This window comes from Nestor notabilis, unplaced genomic scaffold, assembly GCF_000696875.1.
Source record: "Nestor notabilis isolate BGI_N333 unplaced genomic scaffold, ASM69687v1 scaffold5047, whole genome shotgun sequence".
Lineage (NCBI taxonomy): Eukaryota > Metazoa > Chordata > Aves > Psittaciformes > Psittacidae > Nestor > Nestor notabilis.
The window spans coordinates 3175-26882 of NW_009937663.1; the positions used below are offsets into that span (position 1 = coordinate 3175).

Consider the following 23708-nt stretch of genomic DNA (forward strand, 5'->3'; position numbering starts at 1 on the left):
CTTGTCATGTTTCAACTTGCAGTGTACCAGGAGGCATAAGGCATTTGAAAGGAGAAGGTATTAGATGAGAAACATCTTGGACTACCTACCGTGTTATTGTGGTTCACTTTCTGTGATGTTTAAGAGCTATGCTCCTGTGAAATAAGGCAGGATTTATGAAGTTCCAGACAGTTGTCTTGAATGCAGAATCCCTTTTATAAGTAAAAGGTCTTTTGTAGAAATTCCAGCTGCTGAGAAGTCTGGAATGTCTAATGAGATAAGGCTTTTATGTCTTTCCTAGTAGCTTTTGTTATAAAGCATCTAAGAGTCTTTGATTGTTGCACACAGAAATCATTCACAGGAAGAGAAGCATGTCCACTGGGGTAGATTACAAGAATTATATACTACATCTTAATCAATTAAGCCTAAATAAAATGGGACTTAAAAGGAAAAGAACTATTTCATAATAGAGTTTCTTTTAATCTAATTGTGTTATTAGTCTGGGACATGCACCAAAATCTGAATAAAGACATTGGTGCCAGGCGCTGTGTAGAAACTTGTATGTTTGAATGTTGAGCGAACATCTGGCAGTACACAACTGATGTGTGGTGTCTCTATCAGCAGCCTGCTTTTTGCTGCGATTTTTTCTTTGTTGTTCTTTCTAAAATAAGGTATTAGTCTTTCTGTGGTGTTTTTCTTTTTACTGAGGAAGTCAGGAATTGAAAGGGCACTGTGTCAGCTCTGCAAATTCTTGTCTAATGCAGGTTTATTCAGTCTCTTAATACAAACTCAATGACTATATTGATCCCATTTATAACAGTGTACTTATTGATTTGGTCAGGCATGGTAGTCCTTTGTAAATGAGCCCTGATCTGGACTGTAGCAGATGTTTCAGCAGTATAGCTTCTTTTTTTGTTGCAAACATAGTGTTTGGGTCTGAAATGTGATGATGCGTTTCCATCTCTAGTACCATTATTTTTCTTCCAGGCTCTGATGTAATAAAGAGCTCTGAGGGGAAATACAGCTGTTCTTGCTTTTTTCATTTTAAAACATTGGTCTGCTGTTTTAAAAGCCTGCCTGCCTGTCCTATGGTTGCTCACAAGTACACAGCATATTCTTTTCATTTGATTTGGATTTTTTTGTTTTTTAACCTGTAACTGGTACTTTGGCTCATGCTTGCCTTTTGGAGATTGGTCCTTACTTGTTTGCACGATCTGTAGAACCAGAATTCTTATAGGAGCTGAATGGGATTGCAATGCTAGGTGAGTGAAAGAGGATTTTTTCCAAATGTCTTATGTTGAATGTATAATTTCTGTTCTTTTCCAATTTTTAAGAAATTCCTTCACATTGAGGGTTAAGAGTCTATGATACTGCCTTTCATCCACTATGGAGAGCTTGGTGACTTTCCAAGCAAATCTTGGGGTGTATAAATATCTTTCAGAAAGCATAACTATGTTTAGTAATATACAGAAATATTAAACAATTTAAGATGCAATAATACTGCATTTTAATCATTTTAAGTATAAAGCTTTGCATTGACCTTTAAGTCTGAATTCCTTTGTTTTCTCTAGATATTTAAATTGGTAATGCAGTTTTTGTTGTTAGATAGTAGTGTTTATTTTTGCAGTTTGGGGTGTTTTACCTGTTACCTATGCTTACTTTGATGCAATTTGCAATATATAAAGCTATTATGTATTTCAAATTGAATAAATTTTTGTAGCATAAAATTCCAATGGGTCTGCAGAAATCACCATATAAGATTCAAATGAATGGAAATTAGAAATCAAGCTTTATTTCAGATAATAATGTATGTAGGAATTGTCTTTACACAGGTAAATGGTTGCAGTCTTGTGACAAGAACAGCTATACCTGCAGACTTAATCAGGGTACAGTACTGCAAATTGAATCGTAATACTAATGACAAATACTAAAAACCTTAGTTTGTTTTGAGCAAAAACTGTGTTGCTGACTAATACTTTATTTTGCATGCTGTGCTATGCATCTGTAATTTGCTATATATTAATAGAGTGTATTGTTAAACTTGAAATGCAAAACAATATACTACTTCTATTAAGGCTAAGGTTATGAAACAACTTGCAGAAACGCTTTATGTCAGTGCTTTCAAGGTGTGAATTATACTAACAAAGGAGGTTACCATGGCAATAGATCTGCGATGCTGTATTGTATGTTAATGTTCTAAGGTGGCATTTGATACTGAATTCGGTATTTGAGTTTACTTACTGTGATAAAGCATAAAAAAAATGGCATGTTAAGGAACTTGGATTGATTTAGGAAGAAGAATTTGGAGTTGGAGAGATCTGTTCTGAGCATGGAATGCAGCACTCTCACACGCAGCTAGAGGTGATGGAGAATGAATTGGCTGGGAAACAACAAGAGATTGAAGAGCTAAACAAAGAGCTAGAAGAAATGAGGGCAGCATATGGTACAGAAGGATTGCAACAGGTATAATTACCTTGGGTTGCTTTCTACTTGCTACTTGGTTACATGCAAAAATGCAGAGCATCAACTGAAAGAGTTCACACTTAATGGTAGCTGTTCAGAATGCAGTCAGTGTGTGATAGAGAATTACACATAATTTCTGTCAATCACATACCATGCACTCTGTTGCTTTGAATGGCATTTCCATTGTGTGTCCTTTTTCTCTGTATTTTGTGACTAAAATTCCAGTCATCTTTGCAGTGACTTTCTTCAAATCAGGAATGGAAAGACAGTTTTCTTCAAGAAAAGCCCTAATTCATCACTAGTTGTGCAAACACTGTATTTTTTTAATACTATCATGTTTCTCTGAGATCCGAAAAACCCCAGGTTTTAGTTCCTAAGGAGTAATGTAACTGAGTTGATCCTTGAACCAAAAAGGTGTTTGTATGTCAGACTTCTCAGTCTGAAATACAATGCAACTGTGTCAGAATTTTTTAATAAACATCTAATAACTTTAGATTACAGGGAAGTATTTCTTACTTTAGAAATACCATTGGAATTTAAAATTAGGTTCTAAAGTAAAGAATATTCTTCCAGTTTAAGCAAGTAGTGCAATGCACTGAAGTCAGTGCTTTGTCACGCTTCATGTCTTACTTATGTCTATCTTTTAATTTGGATTCAGGTCATGTCGTTGTGGTTTTTCTATGTTTTTGCAAAGTACAATAGAAATCAAAAGCTGTTCTATTATTCAGTCATTTTCACCATTATTATTGCACAGTTTCAATTTTTTCTGCTTTCATTTGTATTTTATCTGTGAAAATGGATGTCATGTTTTTCACCATGCTAGAGTGATCTTTAAGTGGTTGCTCTGGAGGAGGTGATTTATCTTTCCCTTGTCCATTGGTGAATCTCTGGTGTTGCATTTTAAGTCAAGCTTAGCTTCTAATTACTGTGCCTTGTATCTGTTGTACTAAACATAATAGTCATAATTAATTATAACAGCCTAATAAAGAACATAAGCGTAATTTTAGTTTCCACAATTGTGGTTAATGTTTTTCCTGGAAAGGCTAAAAGTGAAAATGTTTTCACTTAATGTCTATGATTACTATTTTAAAAATAAATTAAAAATATATTAGAACAGGCTGTGTTGCGAGAATACTTTAATATTTGCAGCATATTTTTGGATGGTGATGGTACAGTGCATAATGTTTCAGTTCAGAAATGTTTATGATTTATTTTTCAAAAGACATGAAAGAATTGTAAATAGAGAGTGTGAAAGGTACGCTTTGTGGTTTACTTCTGCCTGTTTGGTAAAAAGATGAAATTAAAGTTGAAAATTATCATATAACAATGTGTGGATTGAAACACATAAATTTACTTAGTTTCATTGAACAGATGTAGAAGGGAAGGTATGACACATTTAAGTGTCTGATCTCTTCCTAATGTTCTCTGTTATAACAAACATCTAGTATTTCCACTAGGTCCATGCTTTTAAAGTAGGAGATCACTGCAGTGTTCTGGGAAGAACTTTAAATAAAGGCATCAGATTCTTTGCATAGTTTGGCTTGTTTTAGCAACTTCTGGTTTTTATGTCCCATTAAATAATGTCCCTGTCCTCAGATCAGTAAACATTATCTGGAGGCATTATAATTTTAACTTCAAGACTCAGCATATAACCTGGAGAAACATCTTTGTGGGAGCATTGTAAACAAAACAGTTACAGAAGATGAGTGATGGATTGAGAAATTTGCAATACATAGAGATGAAGTTTCCACTAGCCTTAACAGAGTTCAGATTGACAAAGTGACTTTAAAGTAACGGGTCTGTCTATATAATTGTACATGAAAATAGTCCCAATTAATACTGTAGAATTTCTGACTGCGTGAGTGTAATCCTACAAAAAAATAAAACACTTGCAGAGGATTTTTTCTGTACATTGCTTCAATTCCAAAAGATTAAACTAAGTTCACTGTATCAGTTTTGCAGCTTGAGCTGATTTTCTCATGTAGTTATGAATAATTTCTCTGTTTTCACAATGTAGGATACTGCCTTGTATCTATTTAGTATGATGAATGCATTTATTGCACTTTTGGTGAGAGATGTATGGACATGAGTAGTTGTACAAAATTGCTGAAACATTATAAATAGATACTCTGGCTTCCTTTATGATGGTTTGCTTATGTGGCCACACTTCTTAGTTTACATATTTAACTAATCCTCTTAAAGGTTCAGATTTTGTTCTTTCGTAAATATAGTTTATGGAGAGGTCATATATTGCTAAATGAGGGGAAAAAATCTGTTCCTGAAATATTTATAAATAGAGTTTATGGGGGTAAGGGGTGTGGAAATATGCTCCAGTAAGTCTGTGTGACCTCTTTTGAATGAAGAGGTCAGGGCATATTCCTACTTAGCTAGAATAAGGTAGTTTGGTTTGGGTGGGATTTTTGTCTTTGTGGCCTCGATGTGTACTAATAGTTTAAATATTGTCTTTTGTAGCTGCAGGAATTTGAAGCTGCTATCAAAAAAAGAGATGACATTATCACTCAGCTCACTACTAACCTACAGCAGGCACGGAAAGAAAAGGATGAAACTATGAGGGAGTTCTTAGAGCTTACTGAACAAAGTCAAAAACTGCAAATTCAGTTTCAGCATGTAAGTTACAGGGCTTCAGATATTTTCTGGGGATTTGAAAATCACTGTCACTTTGGAAGGTCCATAAATGGCTACTTCCTGCAGAAATGTAGAAATTTTTTTGCATTTTTTTAAGAATTGGTCTGTTGGTATAGATCAGCAGTTACTCTACTGGCCCTACAGCTGTCATTATAATACCTGGTTTATTGCACTAATTCACTATAAAATAATGAAGATTAGTTTATTTTCTTGTATGTAGTAATAGCTTCTGATAAGTACTGGATGATAGCAGTTATCTTAGGAAAGGACACTTGTGTAATTAGTTCTCAGACCTTTGGGCAGAAATCCAACCTGTTCGCTTTGAAATCAAAGCAGCCAGTCATCAACTTTGGTGGGCCACCATTTCATGCTCCAGTCCTTTCTATATTTTTAGGTAAAACCTACCTGTTGTTGTGTTATCAGAAGGTAATTTAAATAACAAAGTTTCAGAGAAGGATTTGTTCTAAAAAACACTGGTGTTTGAGGTGCTGTGGACGCTGTTAATCTGTGACTAAAGCTTACAGTGTTGTAGTTGAATATTGTAGTATTTTGTGCTGATTAAGAAGTTTATATAGCTTTTTTGAACTTCAAGTGGATTATATTCTGCAGTCTGAGTTTTTACTATTAAAATTTTCATTTTGAAGACAGCACTTAGAACTAGTTCATTTTGCTACTTAGAAATGTTTCTGAGACACTGCTGTCGTGCTAGCTCACCATAAAACAATTTAATATTCAATATTTTTCATTGGTGGCCATCCCAAATGAATAAGGATATTTCAGTTCCTCCTAAAAGAACTTACAAAATTTTGTGATAATCTTTATGTAGTGTAAGCTGTTTCTGAAAAACTTGATATACCTTGTGGTTTTTTAACATTTAAGTTGCAGGCAAGTGAAGCCCTAAGGAACACCAGCCATAGCTGCACAGCTGCTGATTTATTGCAAGCCAAGCAACAGATAATTTCACATCAGCAACAGCTAGAAGAACAAGAATATCTGCTGAAGAATTATCAAAAAAAGAATGAAGAATTTGAAGTGCAGATTGCACATCTTCAAGACAAAATCACCACATATGAAGTGGTATGTTCCTTACTAGGAAGATCTCTCTTCCTAGTCTTTTTTTCTTTTCAGGATTTTGTGGGTCCATTGAAATATAAGGGCCAAAGCGGAGATAAACATGAATGTGCAGCATGTAATGCATACAGAGACTCCAAGTTTTTAAGACTGGTTCTGTTAACTAGGATATAATATGTACATTATTTAAACCTGAAATTTTTATGTCAGTAGTATGTATTGTGTTTTAAAAAACTGCGGAAATATTTACAACAAATTATGGAACTATATTGTGCATTAGAATACCTTCGTTAAATTACATTTTTATTCTTTTTTCCACTAACAAAATAACCTTCTTGAACAATCTTTTCTGTCTTAAGTAAAGAATGAATTATTTTCTTCATTTTTTTTTTTTAAATTATCCTGTATGGAAAACATCTTAGAATCCTAGAATCCAGCTAGGTTGGAAAAGACCTTTAAGATCATCAAGTCCAACCATTACGTCAGGATTGCCAAGACCCACCACTAAACCATATCACTGAGGGATAATGCCTAAAAAAATTAAGTATCATTAAAAGTGACAAAACCCAAGACTTTCAGTAGGTTGCAGCAATTTTTTTTCTTTTTTTCCTTTTTTTTTTCTTTTTTAAGTAATAAAACACGACTGGAAAAAATTGAAGTTATTATTTTCTTCTTTTTTGCCTTCTTTTTTTTTTTTTTTTTTTGAGGGATGATGGGAGGGCAGGGTGGCAGGGATTGTCACTTATTCCAAAGGTACAGAAAACCTCCAAATGAGGTCAACAAATAGTTATATTTACTTTTTATAAATGATCACTAGCCTTTTAAAGTAAGGCATTGTGTTTAAATGGGTAAGTATAAATATTCATCTATGTTCGGTTATCAAACTAAAAATAAGAACATGGTTTTGCTCATTTTTTAAAGGAAAAACACAAAAATGAGGGAGAAGATTTAAGTAAACTACAAGAAAAAGATGCATTAGTTGAAGAGCTGGAAGCAAAACTTGGAGAAGAAGAAAAAAAATCATTTCAGCTTAAGGAAAAGTTTTCAGATGTCAGTAAATTACTTGAAGAATCAAAAGAACAGATTTCTCTAAAGAACCAGGAGATAAGTAATATGAGAGTTGAACTTACCACCTACAAACAGAAAGAGAGACAATGTTCTGATGAAATAAAACAGTTAATGGGAACTGTGGAAGAGTTGCAGAAACGGTATTACAAAGACAGCCAGTCTGAAGCTGACATTGTGCAAAGAATGGAATTAGAAACACAAAGGAGACTGGCACAACTTCAGGCTGAATTAGATGAAATGCATGGCCAGCAGATTGTGCAAATGAAGCAAGAATTAATTAAGCAACATGCAATGGAAATGGAACAGCGTCTTTTGCAACAAAAGGTAGAATTGGAGAAGACTTCAAGCCTGTGTTTGAATGAGAATGTTAATAAAGATCAAATGCATTTAATGACTATTAAAATTAATGAAATGAATGTAAAATTGCAAGATGCTGATAATGAAAGGAAAAGAATAAAGCAAGAATTGTCACAACAGATGGAAGTCATTTCAGCAGAGAGGTCTCTTCAACAAACTAAAATTGAAGATCTTCTCCAAGAACTGAATTTTTCAAGAGAGCAGGTTCAAAGAGCCAAACAAAATATAGTGGATATGGAATGTAAAATAAATGAAGCTGAAAAACACCAGTTTGTGATTGAAGATTTAAAAACTCAGCTGGCTTCTGCCTCTGAGTTTAGGAAGGAATTGGAATTAAAACATGAGGCAGAAGTCACAAATTACAAAATAAAACTTGAAATGCTAGAAAGAGAGAAGGATGCAGTTTTGGACAGGATGGCAGAATCACAAGAAGCGGAATTGGAGAGACTGAGAACAAAGCTTCTGTTTAGTCATGAAGAGGAACTTACCAGACTTAAAGAAGATTTACAAAAAGAGCACATGGTCAACATGGAAAGCCTTAAACATAACTTGAATATGCATCATAAACAGCAGTTAGATGAGATACAAAATGAAATGAGTCAAAAGATAAAAGCTGTGCAATATGAAAATGACAACTTACTCACCAAGCAAAATCAGTTGATACTAGAGATTTCAAACCTAAAAGATCTACAGCAGTCTATTGTAAGTTCTAAATGTGAAGAAATGACACTCAAAATCCATGAGATGCAGAATGAGATTGAAGTGCTTAGGCAAGAGGAAAAAGAAAAAGGTAACCTTGAACAAGAAATTCAGGAGTTGCAGCTTAAAACTGAGTTGATGCAGGAACAAATGATGGAGAGAGAAGATAGCCTTAAAAAGAAGTGTTCTGAACTTGAAACACAAAATAACTTTCTTAAGGGGGAAAACAAAACGCTGGAAGAGAAATTAAAGGGCATATTGGTAGGCTCTGAAGAAAATGTTATTTTTAACAGTGTTAGCTCCAATTCAGAAATTTTGGACTTGCAAAAAAGAATAGAAAAGTTGATTGCTGAAAATGAGGAACTTAAAAACCAAAACGATAAACTCCAAGAGGATACTGAAAGGCAGAAGAGTGCCTTTTCATTTACTGAGAAAAAACTTGAAGCTAATTATAAAGAGCTGCAGAAAGAATGTGCAAGTCTTCTGAAGGCAAAAACTGAGTTAGAAGAGAATAAGAATAAGCAGGAAGCTGAATATAAAATCAAACTCAAAGATTTGAATGAAAAACTTCACTATTTACAAAGCAATAGATCAGTTCTATTTAAAACTAAAACTTCTGGTTTTGAAGGGAGTAAAGAAATCAAGGTTTCTAGGGCAGACACATTTGAGGCTGGAGAAGTTGTCGAGAAAGATGTGACAGAACTGATGGAAAAGCTTGAGGTTGCCCAGCATGAGAAACTGGAATTATCCCTGAGACTTTCCAATCTCTCTGAACAGTTGAAGTCAAAGCATAGTGAAATTTGTCATTTAAATGAAAAAGTTAAATCCTTAAAAGATGAGAAAGAACAAATTCTAGCAAAATGTAAAGAACTAGAAGTCGTAATTATCCATGCTCAGAGAGGAAATAGTAATTATCCTAAGACAAAATGCTGTAAAGGAAAATCTCTAAAGACTGCTGCTACAGCGTCTGAAAGTAGAAGTAAAGCTGCTGGTCCAAGGAAAAAAGTTGATGAAGGAATAAATATAAAAGGAAATCTAGGTTCAGGTAAAGATATCACTCATGAAGTGACAAAAAGAAAGGAAGTTCAGCAAATGTTGAAACCAGAACAGTCACTTGTAGAACATTTACATGGGATGACAGACAAGCAGTCTGGTGAAACGTCGTTAATAGCTGTTACACTGAGTGAAAATAATAATCTTCAGCAGCAGGTGGATGCCTTAAAATCAGAGCAGGTATGTTACATAAAGCAATATAGAAAACAGTTTACCTATGAAAATTTGTAAGCATTTGCACTTGGAAATTTGCGTTGTATTTTTCCTATTAGATGCTTGAAGTACAGGTGTGTGATCATACGTGTATGGCAGTGTGGCCAGTGGTTGACAGTGGTTTACATGAATGACCAGAATGATAACTATAGTCAATGTGTATGAGGATGCTTTTTTTTTTACGTGAAAGAAATACTCTTCCCTTACATTTAATTAAATCAGCAACAACAAAAGGTAAGGAGAAGACGTCTAGAGCACTTCACACTTTGATATAGCATTTAAGTTACTTGAGGTGAAGACTTACTCAGGACATACTTTTTTTTTAATCTCTGGTTAGGGTTTCAGTTCTCTAAATACTCATTCAAACAATATAGAGAGAGAAACTCTTGGCTACTTCAGTCATCTTTTATCAAAATCATGAAATACTCATCTTCCATTATTAAAACTTTTATCTATATACAGTTATCACTTCTTAAGAAATGTATCTGTATGTGAGAGTGAGAAATGTGTGAAGGTACAAAGTTGCACATATTGTGATTCTAACCAATCTGTCTTTTGCTGGAGAAATTTTGCTTGTATTTTTTGGTATTGTAAATGAATTGCAGGTAGTATGGAAAGGATTGTTATTTGTCAGGAAAAATAGCTAAGTATTGAATTACCAGTATTTAATGAGTGCTGGAATCCTAAATCTGGCTTTAAATTTATATACAGTGATGAAGTTGAATAGCATGGTGCAAGAGGTATGCAACTAAGATTTCTGTAGAAATAGATGTTAACCAGTCTTCTACTATTTTTTTTTTTTTAGATTTTTTTTTTATTTTCTAAAAATCGACCCAACAGTGAACTGATTCCACCACTGCCTAATTTTATGTTGTGTTGCAGTTATTAATTTCTTAAGAAATAAAATAACAAGCAAAGCCACACTGGAAACAGATGTGAGGTTATAGAAAAGAGCTACAGCTGCATAATGTATTTTTTTTTTAATGAGGCTGTGATAATGGTCTTGCAGTTTCCTGCCATAGAACTAAAAATTCATCATGGTCCAGAGGTGTCTAAAACCTTTTCAAACTTGATCTCCAAGTAGCTATTATTGGCATATTCTAAACATGTTTTACTTTATCAGTAACATCCCCCAAAGTGCATTCTAAAACTACAAGACTTGGAAATTAATGTCTTCAAGGTCTGCTAATAATACAGTCTTTTTTTTTCCTGTATTTGGAGTGAACTTTCTTAACCTACTCTGTTGGTAGTGATATTGCTCTCACCTCATCAAGGCAAAATTTGTTTGTTTTTTATTGCTGCAAGATAGGAATCAAAGCATATTGAGTTTTCTTAATTTTTAGTTCAGTTTTTACTTTAAGTTCAAGAAGTTTTATTCTATTATGTTACAATTTAATTTTCAAAACTGCATGTATTTAGATTTACCAAACACATACCATATATGCAGCATTCCATTCCACACGTTATTAATTTCCGAAATTCGCAAAAATGAAACTCTTTCGTTTTCTTGTTTCTCACTCTTTGTAAAATGTGTCTTTTTATTCAAAGACTGATTTACAGCTACAGATGGAAGCACAGCGCATTTGCCTGTCTCTGGTTTATTCAGCTCATGTAGACCAGATTCGTGAGCACTTGAAAGCAGAAAAAGAGAGTGCGCTTTGCAGTCTTAAAGAGGAACTTGTACATAGTCATCTACAAGAGATGAGTGATCTGAAAAAAATGCATCAGCTGGAGCTCCAGACCTTGAAAATTCAACAAGCAGGTAACTTGACCAAAATGGGAATGAGGCTTTTAATATGAAAAACAGTGTCTTTAAAGAAGCACACGTGCATGTAGCTGTCCAATAAATCGTTTTTATACTAAAGTGGTTTTGTACCAAATTGTTTACCCATTATAAGTAGTCTATTACTCAGAGTACTTAGGGGAAAAAAAAAAAATAGTATAGGAAAAAAAAGGAAGTATTGCCTCTCATATTTTGCTCTTTTGTATTAGGTCAATTAATTCTAAACAGCTATATAATAGATTCACCTTTAAGGTTGTATTCTTTCCTGAAATAATAAGCAAATGCATCAGCAAAATATTTTTGGGGCTCTGTTCTCTCAATTCTCTGTTCTTTGAATTCCTGCACTGACTTCTAGCCTACATTAAGTAAGATTCTTTGCTACTACCTTTTTGAAACTGTTTTGCCTCTGTGAGCTTTTATGTTGTCGCAATGGTTTTCTATCCCTGCTTTTACTGTGATCTCATGATTTGTGCTTGTGTAATTTTTTTTGTCGTAAGTTCTTTGTCCTCTAGTATGTTTCTATAAAGTTTGACCTTTGTAGAGGTCACAAATACACAAAGCCATTTCTTATCGCTTACTCCTCTTGAACATGCAGTTCTACCATAATAATTGAATGGATGTGATGGAACAAGAAGGATGGGAACAAAACACTATGCCTTTCTAAGAGCTGAAGAGGCAACCTCACTGAGGCAGGAAATTAGGTGTTTGAAAAGTTGTTGTGCATCTAGTGTTTAAAAATAATATGAATAATTTGTATTCATAGATGATGAAGTCAAATCTACGCAAAGACTTATAGAAAAGCTAAATGAAGCTGTGACTGAGGAATGTTCTAGGCTTGCTCAGGTAAGACTTAACAAAAAGCCTTTTTTAGAATGTAAATTTTGAAAACAAAAAATTATGTGTACAGTGAATCATCCTATTTTTGTACAAATTTTTAACAGGTTTTCATTGCAGCCTTTCTCTTTGAGTTGATCTCAAAATAGACACTGATAAACCTGGTCTTCCAAAATAACATTGCAATGATTTTTGTATTTTTTTCCTAAACCGTTTTGTGTCCTTGTCCTGACAATTCTGCTGGTTTATACCTCGTTTTCATCTTCTATCTAACATTTGTCTTACATCTACATGTTCAGAAGTTGGTTTTTTTTTTCCTTTCTATATGTCTCTGCCTATATGTTTTTGATTTACAAGTGGCCTGATGTCATGCACATATTGACACACAGGACATCACCCTCATGTTTGCAATAAGATAGTAATTTCTTTCTTAAGAGCAGAATATCTTTCACAAACTTAAAAGTGCCTGAGAATCTAACAAAATTGCTCTTTATATTTTTTCAGTAATTGTTAGAGTCAAAAATTGCAGCTTATTTTTAGTCTGTATTCCAGTATCAGCCAGCAGTAATACTTTAGAGTACTAGTAATCAATGGCCCTTACAGATGCTTTTTGACCAGGAATCAAGTTATTTATTCAAATTATTTCTGGATAAATTAATCTACTTTCATCATTCATTATAGCCATGGTTTTCCATATTAAGTACTTCAAATGGTTGGATTTGGTGTGTGTGGGTTTTTTAACACCTTTCCGAAAATTGGATAGTAGGACTTCTTTACTTGAGAGCCAGCATTGGAGAGATTAAGCAAGACTCTGTGGTAGCTCACAGAAAGTAACAGCGGAATGAGAGTCTTTGGCATTAGTTGTTTCAACAGCTAGGAAAACCATTGCCAATCTGTATGATTCCATGTTGAGCTTTTGGAGAAATTATGATTTTGCTTTTTTAAGTTGAATTTGGTGTCTGTTGAGTAAAGAATCCCACTGTGTGCTCTGAGCAGGATGTTTCTTTTAAAGTATCATTTATCTTCAGAAATCATATGGATAAATCTTTTGTTTGTCTAATCATTTTAAGTATGGCAGCTCTTCTGCTGGCCACACAGTACCAACAAAATGAGGCATTCTGTGTATGACATACTTGAGTTTTCTTTTTCCATCCTCTTTTATCCTACTTTTTCAATACTTAACAGCAAGATGAATTGTAGTCTCTAAAAAGATACAAATTTCTGATATAAAGAATCCTTCTTCCAAGTAAAATGGCACTTCGCGAGAATGAGGCATGTACAATATAAGTGTGCTTTCAGCATTAATTAAGTAGGATTTTCACTGCTAGATTTTTATACATGGCAGTTCCAAATTAAATAGCAATTCCAAAATATATGTATTTATGTTTTTGCTGAAGTCTTTCCATACCTGTTTCTCTTAACCAGGAGTTTTTAAAAAATGTCTAGGTTCTTACGTCTCAACAGGACATCTATGCCATTATTTTCACAGAAAATAATACTGACAAAAACTACTTTCCTGCCACTAATTTTCCTGTTTTCTTTTCAAATTTGATTGATTAATTAAAAATTCCTCACTTTCTTTCTTTGTTTCATTTGTTGCACAGGTTTTGTGTGACAACCAGAATGACCATTCTTCAGCTGCTGTAGAAATTGTCAATAGGGAGCAGGATATTTTCCATAGACCTCCCACTGTGAAAGAACAACTGAGTGTAGAATTACCAATACACAGAGGTCAGGCTCAAGGTAATGTCATTGTACTGTCATGCTGGTTAAAAATACCAATTTAAAGTAATTCAGTCTGGCAATTTTGCCGTTAGTTGTTCAGGTGCTAACTAATGAGCCTAAATTGCTGCTTTAGTGACTTCCTCAGTATCAATATTCTGAACCACTTTTTCATTATGAGTATTTGCTTGGACTGTTTTCATTACAGTGAAAAAATGGTGAGTCTGTGGGTTTTTTCCCCTCCTCCATTTGTAGAAGAAGCTAGCAGCTCTACCCAGAAGATCATATGTATCAATAGTGTATAAAAATGCACCCAACATTTGGAAGGGACCTCACCTGTTACAATAATATATAATGTTTATCAAATAATCCTTTAGTGAAGAACTTACAAACAAATCACTGTAATAAAATCTATGGCAAAATATTTGATTTCTTTTTTTTATTTTATTTTTTTTTAAGTCCCTGGTTATTTGTGTAATTTAGCGCTACAAGAACGTATGGATGAACTTCTACGCAAGATAATGGAAGAATACAGTAGGCTGAAAGCCCTTCAAACACAGCTGATGAAGGACTGTAAACAGGTAGATTTTTGTAGTGTATGAGTATATAAGCATTTGAATTTTCCGTTACATGAATTCCCTCTGGATGAGCAAAAGAATGTGTTTGAAATTGTGTTTATGTATCCTGGTTGAGTGGCAGAGCAAGGCAATGCTTTACTAAAATGGGGAAAGCTGCTATCTATTTCACGGAATTGTGGAATGGCTGAGCTTAGGAGCCACCTCTGGAGTTCATCTAGTGCAGCCCCTCGCACAAAGCAGCTACAGGAGATTGCCCACGACTATGTCGAGCCAAATTTTGAGTATCTCTTAGGATGAGGACTCTACAAACCCAGTGGGCAATCTTGTCTTCTTCAGGTTACACATTCCCAGTTCTCTCAGCCTGTCCTTGTAAGACACATGCTCCAAGCCTCCCATCTCCTTCGTGACCCTCTACCAGACTCATGCCAGTATATTTGTTTCTCTCTCCTACTGGGAGTGCAGCACTTGGCCCAGCACTCCACATGTGACTCACCAGTAATGAATAGAGAGGAAGGATCACCTCCCTCAGCCTCATGGCAAATGCTTTTGCTAATGCAGCCCAAGAGGCTATTGGACTTTTGCAGTGATGGCATATTGCTGGTTCCTGTTTAACTCGTTGCTCACCAAGGCCCCCAGAGTCCTTTTCTGCAAAGCTGTTTTTCAGCCAATGCATTCTCTGCATCTACTGGTGCACAGGGTTATTCCTCTCTAGGTATCAGGAGTTAACATTTGCCTTTGTTGAACTTCATGAGGCTCCTGTCAGAGCATTTCTCTGTCCTCTTGAGGTCTCTTGAAAGAGCAGCACAACCATCTGGTGTATCAGCCCCTCCTCCCAGTTTTGTACAGTGTGCAAGTCTGCTGAGGGTGCACTGTTGTCCCATTGTCCGGGACATTAATGAAAAGGTTAAACAGTATTGGCTCTGGTATTGACCCATTAGGTACACCACTAGTTATTGCCTTCCAATTGGACTCTGTGCCACCAATCACAACTATTTGAGCTGGTCAGTTCAGCCAGTTTTCAGTCACCATCCCCATTCTTCAGCAGTTTGCTATGGGCATGTAGTGGGAGGTGGTGTCAAAAGGTTGCTCAGGTATGATTTTTCCCTTCATAAGTCTATACTGACTACTCCCAAATGGAATATCTTCTCAGCTTCATGTGTTTGGAAGTGATTTCCAGGGTTATTTGCTCCATCACCTTCCCAGAAATCAAAGTGGGGTTGACTTGCCTGTAGTTCCTCAGATCTTCCTTCCTTCTCTTCTTGAAGGTAGGATTGCTATTATCTAGTCCTCAGAAACCTCCCTCAGTCACCGTGACCTTTGAAGGATAATTGAGAGTGGCCTCACAAGAATGTAGGCCAGTGCCTTCATCATTCCTTGGTGTATCCCATCAGGCACCACCACACTGTTCATGTCCAGTTTGTTCCCTAACCTTATCCTCCTCCACCAAGGTTGTCTTCCTTGCTCTGAACTTCTACACTAATCTCAGGCCCCTGGGATTCCTAAAGACAAATTTTGTTAGTAAATTTGAGGTTAGGCACTTCCATGTATTAAATAGAGTACACTGACTAATTCTAGCTAGAGATGTTTGCAGGTCACGTGTATTGATGGATATACGTGTACAGAAAAAAAAAATTGTATGTGAAAGCTGCATGTTAGGCCCGAGGAGGGTGTCAGTTACTTCCTCTGCAAGGACTAGAGGAGGACTAGTGGTTTTGGAGTCAGAGGAATTGTGACTTAATAGTTTATATCCAGAGAGAGGAGTTTGAGATTTACAGTGGATGTTCTGCACAGGCTGATCAACTACCTGTGAAAGTATACTTGGTCATTCAGGCTGTAAAATGAAACACATTGTTACACTGCTTACAATCCCTTATGCATTGGCTACTTTCTGTATGTTATAATTACAATTAATATGTTTATATTCTTATATGTTATATGTTCATATATATATGTTTATAAATATATGTTTATAAGACATATGTTTATGTCTTACATGTTTATAATTACAGTTAATATTTTTGCATTATTGCTAGACAAATTTTTGTCATTTATATTTACTGTATTATTTTTTAGGTCAAAGAACCGTGGCTGTCTTCTAAAGAAAGGAGGAAAGAAGAGCAACCTAGTCATTGGGAAACAAGAAATGAATGTCTGCAGACCACTTGGCAGGGTCTAATGGGTAAAACGATGCATATGCTTGTTTTAATCTATGTATATTCAGAGAGAAAATTACTTTAAATTTTAACTGATTTATAGCTTACTACACCTTGAAATACATGTTTTTCTTAAATCTCTAAAATATTTCAGGATTGTATTCTGTGAAATGGTTTGGATTTAGTCTTTTTAGGTTTTCCACAGCTAAATTTCTGTTGCCCATATCAGACGCAGTTTTACAAAATGGTAGATTAAGTTATAATTATTTGTTATGGAAAAGTAAGTGATATGATAGTATATCAGATGAAAATTTTAACTACAATAATAATTCAGTCCATCACTGCTTTTAACTTGGGAGAGAGTTAATGTAATTTATTTCCCCACTTCAAATAACCTGCATACAGATCCTACGATTCAAGAATACTGTTTGAAGGAGATAGGGAACCTTAAAACACAACTTGAAGAACAGCACACTCAAGAACTGGAACACCTCCGGTCCCATTTCCAGCAGCAGCTAAAAGAAAGTGAAGAGAGGTACACTACAGAGATTGTCCATCTGCAAGATAAACTTCATAGTGCTGGGGTATCCTCTGACCACATGAGGTATTAATTGCTACATTGTTTTGATCCTTCAAGAGTTAAGTGTTACAAAGAAATGACATAAGCGTTGCAAACTAAATAGTGTATCATTTAGAATTTATTACATTTTAATAGTTAATAGAGCAAGATTGGATAATCAGAAGAATGTATAAATGTCATTTCATATACATGAGCTTTTTAGCAGTAATTTCAAAACTTCCAACTTAACAGAGCACTTTTAACCCCCAGAACTCCAGGCAACATACTTTACATCTAGAGACACTTTGTGTAGACATAGTTGCATGAAATATATTATTTTCTAGAATGATATGTAGCAGTAAAGTTGGAAGCAGAGTTGAGGCCCTCTTTAAACATTCTGGCTTTCACATGCTCATCAGCCTTCTCCTGGTGCTGGCCATAGTGGCAATTCAAACATGAAAGAGGTCTGAGTGTCTTGAGGAGGTCCTGACAACTGTGTAGCCTCTTTCTGATCCCTCATTATTTCTTAATTCTTAAAAATAAACCAGCCAAGCTATTAACATTTTCAAAATGCGTTTTGTGAAACTATGCTTCTGTATGTGTGTTGGCCAGGACACGTTATAAATACTCATACATGATTTCTAAATTAGTTTAAAATGGGTCGCTAGTGTTCTGATTTAATCCATGGTAATTGTTCACATAAAATACTCAAAACTTATTTTATGTATGTTTAATAAGCATTTATAGCAGGTTTTGGTACTTACAAGCTTACTTGGAAGAAAATTCCCATGAAGAGTTGCATTCTCTTAGCTTTCATACCTGAAGTTCAGGTTTTAAACATTGAAGTTAAACTGGAGTTTTACAGGAAAGTTCCTTGACCAGTACATTGATTGGTCTCTAATAACATAGTATGGAAGCCTGTCTCGTTATGTCTTACGCCTGAAGAGGAGTGTCTTTTAATGGTGTAGTCAGTAACCTGCTGAATCATGTGTTACATACTTTGTCTCCATTCATGATTTGTTGCTGCATCTTTTAATCTAAGTAGGTGTATAGCTCCGGGCCAAGCCTGGGGATTTTTTGGGGACATTTTCATCCAGTTATATATCCTATTGCAACATCAGAAAAGAAAACAGTTGCTACTGTTCATTCGTCAAATTAAACACGAATGCTAAAAATAATGGTCTGCTTTTCGTAGTTTAAAACATCTCAAGTGTTATAAAATTACTGTTCTGGACTCCATTATCTAAAACCAGCTCTCAGATTTGAACAAAAGAAAAGCTTCATGCTCTCTGTAAAACTGTAGCATAGTTAGGTTGTCTCACAAACAATAAGCTTGACTTTTAATCTGGTTTGTACCCTGTCTTTTAGCAAGGTATTTGTTGTGTTATTTTGGTTTTTACTGATTTATAGCGTGCTGAATACATAGAGCAGTTCTGTTGGAAAAGACAGACGCTGAATATATTTCAGCATGCTGTTACCTAAATATAACATGAATCATATTAGATTTCTTTCTATTTTCATAGGTATGCCTCATTATATAGCACAAGAAAGAAAGCAAGCAGTGCATCTGTTAATAAACATAAACTTAAAAGAACCAAAATAAATATAGGTGTTTAATGACTCTATACACATAGCCATTCTGGTTTCTCACATATCCTTATGACTCGAAGAGGTGCTTTTGTCTCGATCCTATTATGTATAATTATTGAACATGGATAGCTTTGAAGTAAGTTGTTTGTTTCTTTTGCCTTTTTAGTGTACGCACCAATTCAGAAATAAAACTACAAGAAGTCTTCGGGAAGGTGAAGTGCACTGAAAATCTTCATCAGCAAAGAACAGATGAAGCACTGGAGGTACCATATAACTCAGTTGACAGATAATATGCATAGGGTCAATATAATTTAGACACTTTTGAGTTCTAAGATGAAACTGAAATGTGGACTAATATTTGGTAGCATTAATTATCATCTTAGTACTATGATATACTGTTAGTCCATATTAGAGGAGAAAGATTAAAATTTTGCTGAAAAATTATTTCTGGAAATCATGCACAATAAAACTTCTCTTAGTGGTCCTAGGTTTACTTTTTTTTAATCTTACTCATATTTTTTGTCTGAAAAAAGACATTTGGTTTGGGCTGCTTCTTACTGAAGCAGAAGAAAATTAGTGTTCAAATTCTAGGATTTTTTGGAGAGTCTTTAAAAGATCACGACTTTCATTTGAACACATGCTATGAAAGAAGAGTGATTTAAGTGAAATCCTAGTACTTTTGGAGTATAGACTGCACAGCTTAGGAGAAATTTTGAAAAAATAATCCCAAAGATCTTAGAAACCAAATGCAAATGGAAGAGACCCAATACATTCCTCCCCTAGAACTGCTAGAAAACTAGCTCAAATACTCTGCGTTTTGAAAAATGGTGATGCTGTTTTATACTGTGATCCTGTGCTTTCTCACCTGTTTTCTCTGCATTTGACAGTTCAAATAGTGCTGGAAGAAGGGTTGCTGCAAACTCAGAATTTAGAGTTCAGTTTAAAGCAGAAATAAGTCTTTTATCCAGTTCTCTTTTATTACAAAAATTACATGGTTTTTTTACAGCTTCCTAGTGAAACTGAAATGCAGAATGATCTGGATATTGTTCAATTGCTAGAAAAACAATACCAAGAAAGATTAGAAGAAGAAATAGCTAAGGTATTATTTTTATTTTGGTACTTAACATTTAAAAGATACTGTCATTTTTATATGTCGTTTCTGGCAATTCAGACAATTGCAATACCATATGCTAACTACCAGTCTGTGATAGTGCATAGTTTTTATTTGGATCTGATGACTCTAAAATATGAGAAGTAAAATTAAGATTTTATAGATATAGTAAAATATTTGTGGGTTTACTTCGTTTTTGACTTCCAAAAAAGTTTTAAATTCTTTGTAGAATGAAAAATTGTCTCTGCTTTCATTATTTCATGGCATAAATGAAAAACAAGTTAACATAAATTAAACATTGGAAAAAATAAAGGAGTACTTTTTAAAAAAGTTTGCAGTCAGAGTTAAGAAAATTATAGACAGCACTAGGTGATCACATTAATTTAAGTAATCCATATTTCTGGAGTAAAAGTTCCGTTTCTGTCATCTGGTGCCAAGAAAACCCTTTCTCTCATCTGCCAAGAAAACCCTTCTTTGTGGGAAAAGAAAGTACGTGATTGGCTATTGTTTTCCTAAGAGCAGTTTAAGTTCAAAAGACAAACTCACATTTTCTTGAAAGGGAGAGTTAGGTGTTTTCAATCATAACACTTCTATATTTATTATTTAAGTTTTTTACACTTTTTGTAGCTTATGCTATAAATGGTTCTATTCTAAATCTAGAAAAGAACGGCTCACATGATTGGAAGAGGGGTTTATTTGTATTAGAAGGAGATACTTAGCAGTTGCAACCAGCCTGTTGTGACTGCAGTTGCATCTATTTAATGCCAGTAGAAGTCTCTCTCTGGTCAAGGAAAATTCCTGTGCTGAGTATCAAGCACATGGCACTGCTGTCTTGATACAGACCAAAATTCCCTGTCAGTGAAAAGTTTACAAAGGATGCTTGTTTAGATGGAGGAAGCTTAGCACAGCTGCACTTACGTCAGTAAGCCAGGACTTTTTAAAGCCGCCTTATAGAATCTTTTTTTTTTCTTTTTTTTCTTTCTTTTTTTTTTTTTAAGAACTATATAATTTAGTGCTAAATAATATATTTTAACTGAAAATACCATTATAATTTATTAAACTACTTTAGATGCAGCATGTCTATATTTTAAGACGTGACTGTTGATGAGATTGGCAAGAGGTCTCTGTTCTTTTACCTTTCTGGTTTCTTCTGGGGGAAAAAAAATCGTAGTTCAGAACTTTTAGTACTTACATTTATATTATTGATGGCCAGCAATGAGATTTCTGTGAAGCATAAACTAATACAGGCTTTTCTTATTTATTCAGGTAATTGTGTCAATGAGTGTAGAATTTGCCAAACAGACTGAATTGTCAGGAATTGCTAGGCAGAAGGAAGAAGCAGAAACACAAACTGTACATCAACAGGGAATGCATATTGAAATTAAAAAGCAACATAGTGAAGAAGAGGTTGATAGCCGTTTTAGAAAAGCAATAGAAAAAGGGAGTAAGCGTGAAGAACTGAAATCACTTTGCAAGGAACTCAGTGAAGAGTCTGGTGAGACCAACTCTCTTGGAGAACAGCTTCATTCTAATAGCAACCCTAGTTGTGTATTAGAACAGACCACACATGAATCGGTGATTTCTGAAGAACTTTTGTCCCATGTCAAAGGGCTTACAGCAGAAGAAACACTGGTAAGTGTTCTTAAAATAAATAAATAAATAAATAGAATTGGCGGTGTATAACACCATATCTGAATAATCTTTCCAATGGATTTCCACTTCATTTCAATGGGAAAACCATAAAGAAAGAAATGAAGATGAAAATTCCATCTGAGTCTTTCCCTTTCTAAGGGGTGACAACTTTAGACCTAAATTATCTACCTTTCTTTCCTTGTGTTCTGCCTGACTATCATAGTATTATGTTGTGAGGAAAGGAATATGACATTGGTTACATGAAAATAGATTATTCCATTTCATGGATAAAACTGTATGGCAAGCACTAAATTGTATGAAGACATTTTGTAAGCTAGGTTATATTCTAGTGTTTATACAAGGAACAGATTATGAAGAGTTTAAAGAACTTGGGTCCCTTGTGATAACGGATAGCAGATGAACACAGAAATTATAGAAGTAATACCTAAAATATATGTAAAACATTTCACAAACATTGGGTGGGGGTAAGGTTGAATAAATACTGTAAAAAGCAGTCATAAATTTTGACTCCATATTTTCATCCTCAGTTTAATTCTTTAATATTTAATTAGATGAAGCAAAAATTACACTTTCAAATTTGTGTAACAGTTAAACATTCTGATCTTATATTATCTTGATAGTGAATAAAATGTAATATTCCTGTTTTGAATGAGACTGCTCTCTCAAACTTCTGTTGTTATACACATACTCTCAGCCATGTATGTCTGCCACTGTATTTTCTGTTGAGATTTCCACCAGCTAAAAAGCATGAGTTAAAATAACACTGTTGACAGTTACTTTCAAAAACTTGTGTTTTAAATTGAGGATAATTCTAAGCCTGGACCTTCCAAGAAACAGGCAACAAGATAATGCTTTCGTGATAGCTACTTTAATTTCTGAAAGTATTTTCTAAAATTTATTTAAATATTTCCTAGAAACTGTCATTGGACATAAAATGCTAAAATAATTCCAATATTTCAGCACTACAGTGAAATGACAGCATCAGACACAGAAACATCAAGTCAGCTGTTGTTATATGAAGAACGTTTGGAAGACATGAGACAGGAGCTGGTACGGCAATATCAGGAACATCAGCAGGCAACGGAATTACTGAGGCAAGGTCACATGCAGCAAATGGAACGTCAAAAAGAAAATCAAGAGCAACTCTTAGCAGAGCTTGAGAGTCTTAAAGTGCAATTAGCTGAGGTAATATGCAGTTTAACCCATGTTAACTCACTATGTAACAAAGGGACATCTGGCAGGTTTATATTTATTTATACTTGTATCTCTATAAATAGAGGCATGAACATATTTGCTGTGTTCATGTATGCATACCCATGTGCACACACACACATTCTCTGTTTGTGTGTGTGTATATACAAACACATATATTCATATATGTATAAAAGGCATATTTCTCTAATTAAAGTTCAGTCAGTGAAGGATCAATTTTGAACTCTGTAAACCTGGAGAAAACTTGCAGTGCTGCACAGCAGCCAGCAGAGTGAGTGAGTGCAGGTGCATTGTAAACCCTGCCACCTTGCAGATACACAGCCTTGTACAGGCTACAAGCTAGGATCTGTTTACATCAGTGAAGCCACCAGCCATGGCTAGAAATACTATAAGTACTGTAGATTTCTTAATTTTTTCCTCATCCCCACTGGAGGTCTGAGCTTGAACAGTATTGGTGACTTCCTGCCTTTTTTTAGTGAGTTATTTTTTCATGCGAGATGAAGGTCTTACAGGCCGTTGGAATGCAAAAAGATCTGTGAGGTTTGGTGGGAAACACCACTATTTCTTTGCCTTTTAAACTTAACTTGCAGTCACTCTGTACCAGTTCAAAGCCTATAGCAGGTATGGTAATGAAACTCAGTAATTTATCTTAATCATTAAGTCTTCAGAACTGTCCTTTATAAGCTTGCCTTCAAGGATTTCTTCCTTCAAAAGGCAAAGGAAAGAGAATCAAGAATAATTTGACTTGCTCTGATTTAAGTTCAGCAGTGTAACATTACACAGTGTAACAGGAGCTTTACATTTCTTCAGACCTTATCCAGACCTGGTCCTGTTCTTTTTAAGTTTGGGCTCAGTGAGATGGGTAATCTAGGGAGCTAGTCACTTGTATCCTAGGTGTCTTTTCCAGCAATGTCAGGTGTATCTTTCTCCTAAATGCTTAGTAGGTGTGTATCTATCCTGATAA

At 34.8% G+C, this 23708-nt stretch overlaps 1 protein-coding gene across 1 annotated transcript in view; it reads left to right on the plus strand.

Moving 5' to 3' along the window:
• The first annotated feature begins 1815 nt into the window (after positions 1–1815).
• The window catches only part of AKAP9 (A kinase (PRKA) anchor protein 9), a 72523-nt gene continuing 50630 nt past the window's right edge, over positions 1816–23708 (plus strand). The window contains 15 exon segments of the mRNA XM_010018914.1: positions 1816–1865; positions 2272–2442; positions 4915–5070; positions 5968–6162; positions 7081–9516; positions 11098–11311; positions 12096–12175; positions 13771–13909; positions 14372–14469; positions 16540–16645; positions 17025–17223; positions 18935–19031; positions 19775–19867; positions 21146–21511; positions 22493–22717. Coding sequence (XP_010017216.1) covers positions 2314–2442; positions 4915–5070; positions 5968–6162; positions 7081–9516; positions 11098–11311; positions 12096–12175; positions 13771–13909; positions 14372–14469; positions 16540–16645; positions 17025–17223; positions 18935–19031; positions 19775–19867; positions 21146–21511; positions 22493–22717 — 4533 coding nt within the window. The 5' untranslated portion in view covers positions 1816–1865; positions 2272–2313.